The sequence below is a fragment of the Procambarus clarkii genome, chromosome 76, assembly GCF_040958095.1.
Source record: "Procambarus clarkii isolate CNS0578487 chromosome 76, FALCON_Pclarkii_2.0, whole genome shotgun sequence".
In the NCBI taxonomy this organism is placed as follows: Eukaryota; Metazoa; Arthropoda; class Malacostraca; order Decapoda; family Cambaridae; genus Procambarus; species Procambarus clarkii.
The window spans coordinates 15,177,358-15,186,439 of NC_091225.1; the positions used below are offsets into that span (position 1 = coordinate 15,177,358).

The 9,082-nt window shown below is 42.5% G+C and overlaps 1 protein-coding gene across 1 annotated transcript; it reads left to right on the plus strand.

Annotated features, from left to right (window-relative positions):
• Window positions 1–3,583: 3,583 nt before the first annotated feature.
• On the plus strand, window positions 3,584–8,797 carry LOC123771510 (toll-like receptor Tollo). Its single transcript, XM_045764105.2, has one exon. The coding sequence runs from the start codon at window positions 3,766–3,768 to the stop codon at window positions 7,453–7,455; it is 3,690 nt and encodes a 1,229-aa protein (XP_045620061.1). The 5' UTR covers window positions 3,584–3,765; the 3' UTR covers window positions 7,456–8,797.
• The last annotated feature ends 285 nt before the right edge of the window (window positions 8,798–9,082 follow it).

A 9,082-nucleotide genomic window follows, 5' to 3' on the forward strand; every position in this document is an offset into this window, starting at 1 on the left:
CGCCGAGTCTGATGTATATTTTGTACAACTGAATGATCCTCAGCGTGTTTAATGATGGTGACAATACAGCAGCCATGTAGCTGGCACCCGCACCCTTCACAACCCTTCACAACACTTCACAACACTTCACAACCCTTCACAACCCTTCACAACCCTTCACAACACTTCTGGGGCCAGATTCACGAAGCAGTTACGCAAGCGCTTACGAACCTGTACATCTTTTCTCAATCTTTGTCGACTTTGTTTACAATTATTAAACAGTTAATGAGCTCCGAAGCACCAGGAGGCTGCTTATAACAATAACAACAGTTGATTGGGAAGCTTTCATGCTTGTAAACTGTTTAATAAATGTAACCAAAGCCGTCAAAGATTGAGGAAAGATGTACACGTTCGTAAGTGCTTGCGTAACTGTTTCGTGAATCTGGTCCAAGGTTTGCTCCACCTAGCATGCTCATCTTGCGAACAATTGTCCTAATCATAAATAGAAAATCATGGAATTAATGGAATTTGTTAAAATTAATTAAAACCCCAGAAGCAGCTTAAAAACATTCAGTAACTTAATATTTCATTTTAAATACTAAACCTCATTCGTCTCTATATTGCAAATATAATTTTACAATTGAATTAAAATTGTAAAAAACTAATGTAAATTCCAAATCTGCCAAATCACACAAGATTAATACATGATTGTTGACAATTTCATAAATACTTGGTTTAATTACATTAGAATTATAATAATACAAATAATTTGTATTTAATAAATATACAAAAAAAACAGGATACAGTGATTGAATAGTTGCTACATAACAAACATAATTAATAAAACAACTACAAAATATAAATAAACAAATAAAAATAAACAAATACGCGTGAAAATAAAGAAAAACTATGTACCCATTGTCTCGTTAACCGTGGATTATTAACGAGGTTCCCATTAATGAGTGTAGAGGTCTGGATTATTAACGAGGTTCCCATTAATGAGTGCAGAGGTCTGGATTATTCTCATTTGATTACATATGCAAGTTCAAAATTAGGGATGATAAATTATGACAAATAATTAGTTTGTGAATGGTTATACTGAACCGTGGGTATACGAGTATACTGTACTGTAAGTATACGACTATACTGTACTGTAAGTATACGACTATACTGTATAAATATATAGTATACTATATACGAGTCGTATATAATAAGTTTACGACTCGTATTCCTCTGAGAATTAAACTACTGTGATATTAATTCAATTGAAATGGTTTTAATATATTCAAATATATTTTTTAATTAACTATTTATTATTATTTTTTATCGTTATCTATACTATTATATTACGGAAATAATATTATATAATCATTAGCAACAATTGTTAGCAATAATTACGCCATTTATATTGTGTATTATTCATAGCTTTTAAACTATCTGTATTGACTCTGTGTGTAATCATTTATAATTTATAATATATTTCAATAATATTTAAAATGAGAATGTTGATTATTTTCAGCTGTTGTAGTGAGGACCTATATCCTCCATATTCATGAATAATAATATATAATCTTTTGAGATTATATATATATATATATATATATATATATATATATATATATATATATATATATATATATATATATATATATATATATATATATATATATATAATCTGTAATTGTCCACGGTAATCTATAATCAATATAGATAATAACTATATAAACAGTCGTTATATAGCATATTGACTTTTAATAGTGAAATATTTAGTTAGGGATAAACTGGAGGCCTGATAAGGAAGGCCTTATGGCCAACGTCGAGGTCATCTACTGGGAAATTACTGCCCTACGGTAATGCTACAGATCCTATTGGGCAGATGAGATACGGTGAGATAGGGGAAGGGTGGCCATCGGAGCGGGGAGGGAGAGATAAAAGAGAGATAGGGAGAGAGGGGGGCGGGGGGGGGCAGAGACCGAGAGAAAGGGTCGGTCGAGGGAGGGTCGAAAACTAGCAGGACGAATGCAAAAACCCTCTCGCACAGGTCGCCTACGGATCTCACAGCCGTATTGAAGACTGCTGAGGCATAGCCAATATATGCAAGTATGCCACGAATTCCGACTGCATTTCTCATGTTTTGACGGCGTGCCCACTATATTAACGCGATGTGGGAGCGGGTCAAGTGACGCCTAAGGAGGGAAGGCCGAAGGTGAGTGAGGTTTTGCTCTGTATTATTGGGGGGACAGAGGACGAGGGAGCAGTCGGTACAGCTATAGGGAGGGATGAAGGAGGTCGGTGCAGCTACAGCAGAAGGAGGGAGTCGATGCAACAATAGGGAAGGAGGGAGGAAGTTGGTACACTTGCAAGGATAAGAGAGCTAGTACAATTACAGCGAAATAAGATGGTGTCGATACAGCTATAGAGAAGGTGGAAATAGCTTGAACGAGCAGGGAGGGATGGGGAGGGATGGGGAGGGAGGGGAAGAACCTAACATATACCAAAACATTTTTTGGTTTCTAAGAGACGTCAGAGAAACGCAAACAAACAACGCACACTTCGGTAGTCACTATATGCCCGTCCCTTCCCCCAGACATCACAATAGAGGGATTAACTGTGGGGGTGAATCCCCCCCCCCCCTTCCCTCCGTACCACCCCAGCCCCCCCTCCCTTTTCCACCCCTGTTCCTTCCCCCTCTCCCCCTCCCACGGTCCCACCTCTGCCCGTCACAGCGACTCCCCAACCAACCCACCCCGACCCCCCAAGCCCCGACAAACACACGACCCCTCCCACAATATCCCCCCTCCCACAATATCCCCCCTCCCATCTTCACCCCCAATACTCCCGCAGCGTTCGAAACCTGATACAATTAGGGACTTAAAGAATGAACTAAAAGAGATTCAGAGAGGCGTGTGAGTCCAGTTTGTGAGCCACACGTGTTGCTTAACGCTGCCTTCTTACAAGAAAAGATGCATTTTAACGTAGAACGTTACACGTTTTCTTATTCAACTAAAAGGAATATAAACTGATAGCGGCTCACATTGGCCAGGCTCCTGGCTAGCTGAATGAATGCTCATTTGTGTGAGGTTCACCTTTTGAGCGACAGCAAGGTTTCAGAGAACTCTGCAGCTCTGATGACCAGAAAATAATATGTATATTTCATGCAAACATTTAGTATATTGTATAAACATCTTTCAATGTTGTGATAGCAAATGTTGTCATACTCGGGGGTTGTCCCATAGTCTTCTATTACCAAATCAGTCGAATTACATGAGACGTCGCTAGGCTTAGCTTTATAAAAATTGTTTCTTAAAAATATTAAAGCAATGAAGACGCCTTTATACTATCCTTTCATGAAGGAAAAATTCTTTAGCTTTGAAACTGTTTTATTGTTGGAAAATCATAAAGATGTTATAAAATCATCTTTATTTGTAAGATATTATTATAAAGTGTGTTGACTATGGGTAGAAAAGGCCTCACATGTTATAGAAGGTTTCTTTACGAAGCAATAATTATAGTAAAAAAGATTATATGGGGGAGAATGAAGCATGCCAGGCGTACGATCACTCTTCCCGCGAGGCGGTCACAGCCGACACAAGGACCAGACACCCGCGCGGGGAAGGCAGTATCAGTCGAGCCAGTGGGAGGGTCGGACCATGACGCTCCTCCGCCTCTCAACAGTGCGGTAATGTTGGTCCGAGTCAAGCTAAAGACTTTAACAAATTCCCTCCTGTCTACAGGAATGTCTCTCATGGCATTTCCACTAACAGTGAAATAATTTTGCCAATCAAAATGTGGAGTGCGACTTTTCGGGATGGCAGGGTGCTGCTGTTCACGGTATGGCAAGTCGTTGTGCTGGTGTGGTGCTGCGATGCCTTGGCAGTGCGATATAGCAGTGGCGCAGAGTGCGAGAGCCAGGCGCTCAGTTCCCGAGAGAGAGCACTCACATGCTCACTCAAGACACTTGACGAGGACATGAGAGTGGCCAATTTGAGCGCCATCCCAGTGGACAGTGTTGTGCGTCTATCGCTTCGGTGTAGCGAAGTTTACTACTTCGAAAGTGCGTTGTCGCCCTTTAGCTTATCGGGCTTTGTGCGCGTCAGAGAACTCAACGTGGAGTTTTGCAAGATTAGTGACCTCGAGGATAATGCATTTATAAACCTCAGAAATTTAAGAAACTTGACACTACGGACTAGAAACTCTGACTGGCCAGTGATGAGTCTTACGACAAAGCCAGATGTGTTCCGTCCTTTGCAGCAGCTGGAACGTTTGGACCTCAGCACCAACAATATCTGGGAACTACCTGCTGGGGCCTTCTGTCACCTCGCCAACCTCAAACTGCTCAATCTAAGTCACAACCACTTGCAGGACATCACGCAACTGGGGTTCGGTGAGGGTGGAGCGGACAGAGGCTTACCTACATGTCGCTCCGACGTCAGTTCTCTAGACCTGTCAAATAACGACGTCACGGTGTTGGTGTCGGGCTCACTCCAGGGCCTGGGTCGCCTCCAGCACCTCTTCCTACAACATAACGAACTGGGGAAGGTGGATGATAACGCCTTCCAGGGTCTGATCAGTCTACGCACCTTGGATATCTCTGATAACAGACTGGTGGCGCTGCCTGAGGATGCGTTTCTCCACACCCCGGGCCTCATGTACTGCCGGGCCAAGAACAACTCCCTCTCTGTGCTGGCACCGGGGCTCTTCCGAGGCTTGGAGCACCTCGTTGAACTCGATCTCTCTCATAACGAGTTGAAATCTGAGTGGCTCACTTCCTCCATCTTCCAAGGATTAATCCGCCTTATGTTGCTGGACCTGTCATATAACAAGATCTCTCAACTAAACCAACAGGTCTTCCGTGATCTCTACAACGTCCAGGTTTTGAGACTCTCCCACAATCAGCTCCAGACCATTCCAGCAGCAGCATTTGCAGCGTGTGTCAATCTTCACACGCTAGATTTATCCTACAATCAATTAACAAGTATTCCAGATCGAGCATTCCAGGGAGTGAACGTCTTGAGTTTCTTGGCGCTGGACAACAACCAGATAAGTAATGTGGGTGTCGCCTCGCTCAGTAACCTCACGAGTCTGGAAGACCTTAACCTTAATGGTAATCAGTTGACGGTCATTCCAGCAGACGTTGGTTATCTGCGCTACCTCAAGACGTTGGATCTTGGGGAAAACCAGATCACCTCCCTGGAACACATGCCTGTCAAGGGACTCCAATTCCTTTACGGGCTGAGGCTCGTCAACAACAAGATCAGTGGTAATATTTCTAAAGACACGTTCAGTGATATTCCATCCCTTAAAATACTAAATTTAGCAAAAAATTCTATAACATATATAGAAAGTGGTACCTTTGATAATAATCTTAACTTACAAGCAGTTCGATTAGATGCAAATATGATAACAAGTATTAGTAATTTATTTGAAAACCTTCCAAATTTAGTGTGGTTAAATGTGTCTGATAATCAAATTGAAATGTTCGATTATCATTTTATACCTGTGAGTCTTCAGTGGTTAGATCTACATAAAAACAAAATAAGTGAACTTGGAAATTACCTTGAACGTCACGATTTAAGTTTGCAAACTCTCGATGCAAGTTTTAATAAATTACAATATATAAATAGCATCCAAATTCCCGATAGTGTGCAACTATTATTTTTGAATGATAACAGATTATCTGTGGTGGAACCTTTCACTTTCTTTAAGAAAGCGAACTTGACTCGTGTTGACTTATTCGCAAATCAGTTGTCAAAGATGGACATGTCGGCACTGAGGCTTTCGGAGCTTCCGGCCAACAAGTCTCTACCCGAGTTCTACTTGGGCGGCAACCCCTTCGTCTGCGACTGCAAGATGGAGTGGCTACAGAGGATCAACAGCTTGGATCATGAACGACAAAACCCTCGCATCATGGACCTGGAGAGCATCTATTGTCAGATGCCCTTTGCACGCACAGGAGCCTTCATAGCTCTGGTGGAGGTCAACCCATCACAGTTCCTCTGCCAGTACGAGACGCATTGTTTCGCTCTCTGTCAGTGTTGTGAATTTGATGCCTGTGACTGTGAGATGACGTGTCCTGATGGCTGTGGGTGTTACCACGACCAGTCGTGGAGATCCAACATTGTGGACTGTTCACTACAGGATGTGCAACAAGTGCCGGAACGCATCCCAATGGACGCCACTCAGGTTTACCTTGATGGTAACGATCTTAGGAACCTCTCCTCCCATGCATTCATCGGCCGTAAGCATCTTCAAATTTTGTATGTGAATGCCTCTAATGTTAAAACCCTCGATAATGGAACCTTCAGTGGGCTAACGCGACTGACGGCGCTGCATCTGCAAGACAATCTCTTGGAGGCACTGAGAGGGAATGAGTTCCAAGGCCTTCAAGGAGTGCGGGAGTTATACCTCCACAACAACCATCTAAGATACGTCCACCAGCACACCTTTGCAACTCTCTCACACCTAGAGATTCTGACACTTCACAACAATCAGCTGATTAATTTCCCCGTGTGGCGATTGGTGGACAACCCATACCTAGGCCGTGTTTCCCTCAGTGCCAACCAGTGGTCATGCCAGTGCCAATTCGTCGAATCATTTGGCATCTGGCTCACTGGGAACGAGCGGAAAGTCTCTGATGGTAGAGATATAAAGTGCTACACCGACGAGTCTGAGGAAGAGCCTGGCTCCTACATCATGGACTTCAACGCCACCACCTGCATGAACACCACCAATTCATCAACCGTCATTCAACCTATTGTTCTGGACAACTTGTTGCACCCTGTGATAGCCACGTGCGTCGCCTTCGTCGTGGTGGTACTCGTGGTACTCTGTGTCCTGTACCGCAGCACTATACGAGTTTGGATTTACTCTCAGTGTGGTTTCAGGATGTGCCATAAAGCCACCAACTCCGACGACCGCGACAAATTGTTCGATGCCTTCGTGTCGTACAGCTCCAAGGACGAGGGCTGGGTGAACCAGGTCTTGGCCGGGGAGCTGGAAAGAGGAGAGAGGCCCTACCGGGTCTGTCTTCACTACCGAGACTTCCCCGTCACCGCCTACATCGCTGACACGATAGTAGAAGCGGTTGAGTCCTCTCGACGCACCATCATCGTCCTCTCCAAAAACTTCATAGAGAACGAATGGTGTAGATTCCAGTTCAAAAGCGCACATCACGAAGTTTTTAAGAAGCGAAGACAACGCCTCATCGTCATCGTCTTGGGAGAGATCCCGGCGCGAGACCTGGATCCGGATCTCCGCCTCTATCTCAAAACCAACACTTGCATTCACGCCAGTGATAAACTGTTTTGGGACAAGCTTAGATTTGCAATGCCCGATGTGCAGACCAGCCAACGGGTCGTTCACACCTATAGTTCCATCCCCGAGAGGTCCTCCTCGTCCACTAATAAGTACAGTGTCAACAGCCCAGCGTCCATGCATCAAAATCTTCACGGGGGATCCGATGCGTATTGGGCGTAGGGTAGTGAAGGGCTCTGCTTGTAAATGCGCAGCAGAGCTCTGTTTGTAATTTACAACAGGGCATTGTTTGTTTGTACAATTATACACAGTGGAGCTCTTGAGTTCATAGCAGGGCTCAGTGTAAAAGTTATATGCATCAGAGCTCTGTTTGTAAGTGCCATGAACAGCGGAGCTCAGAGCGAGTGTTTTATAGTCTAAAGCAGAGCTCTTAAATGTGTGCCAACTGGCTGTGTTGAACTGTATGTGCGAGGATATATATATATATAGCTTTAAAACAAAGTGATGTGAACTAAAGTGATCGAATCCTATCTGTGAAAAAGGTTCATAAAAAAAAAGCTTGCCTGTTAAGCTTGCTCGGAAAATGATACAAAAAATATGGATAAGCCTAGCAGAGTTGTGTGTGAAAGGGAGAACCAGTCTTAACATTGCGGGGCTTTGTATATTCTATTTATCTCCAGCAATTGTCATATAACATCTAGTCATATATATTGTGTATGAAATCTAAGAAATGGCTAGGCTCTATTCCTTACCCCTTTCAATTATATTTATTATATACAACGAACAAACAATGTCGGCATTTTTTTATGGCAAATATCTACTGTTAAATGCTTCTTTTTTAAGTGTGCTCGGGGAAAAAAAACGAATTTATACAACATACTTGGCCTCAGTATTGTGTTATTGTCACTTTAACTGAAAAAAATGCAATTTTTTATGCATATCTGTTGTGCTCTATGGGTGTGGTGGTCATTGAGGCATGCAGTCACTTGTTTACCCAAGTACGGCGCTCTGTGAACAATGTTTTCTATGTGCTTTGGACTCCCTGGGAAACTTTCTCGTTCACCTCATACAGAGAGAGACAGTATTTTATTACATAAGCTATTCAATTTTCATTTACATGAGATGATGTAACCATTGTCATGCTGTTCACTGTATTGGCTTCAACCTCTTTCGACTTTCACATTCTGCACATCCACCAGTTACCTCTATGTTATATAATTTCCCCCTCATGGTCAAGGCCCACCTGTGACCCGACCTCTCACCCCCCCCCCCACCCCATCACCTCTGACATGGTCATTGCCTAATGTAAACAAAAGCGAACATTTACATCAAGCGCTTCTAGCTAAATCAGTGTTACGTCCATTTCTAAGATGTTGATTGAGGAGTGACATCCAATGTACTGCTAACTGTTTTGTATCACGAGAGTTTGCCCACTTGATCTGTGATAATACCAAAGTCATATACAGCTTATTTAACATGTAAATATTTTTTTTATACAGGATAATTTTTCTTTTGTAAGATACTGTACATAAGTTCATGTGTAAATAAAATGCAATGGGCAATACTCCTTTGTTTCCATTTCATTTTGGGCTGCCTGGGTAGCCGAGAATTTTAAGAAAAAAACAAAAACAAAATCTCTCGCCTGTAATGGATAACTTATTCAATATTTCAGACAAAAATTTGTCTAAAGAAATTAATTAGTGCCTATGAGAGAGCTCGGCGCTTCAGCTGTGCTTTGAAGCACAAACAGAAATAAAAATGAACATAACTACTCAAGTAAAGGCTCCTTATGCCTATACAAAATTTAAAGATAAAAACTTAAGTCATATATTTTTGTTTACAAGGGCTG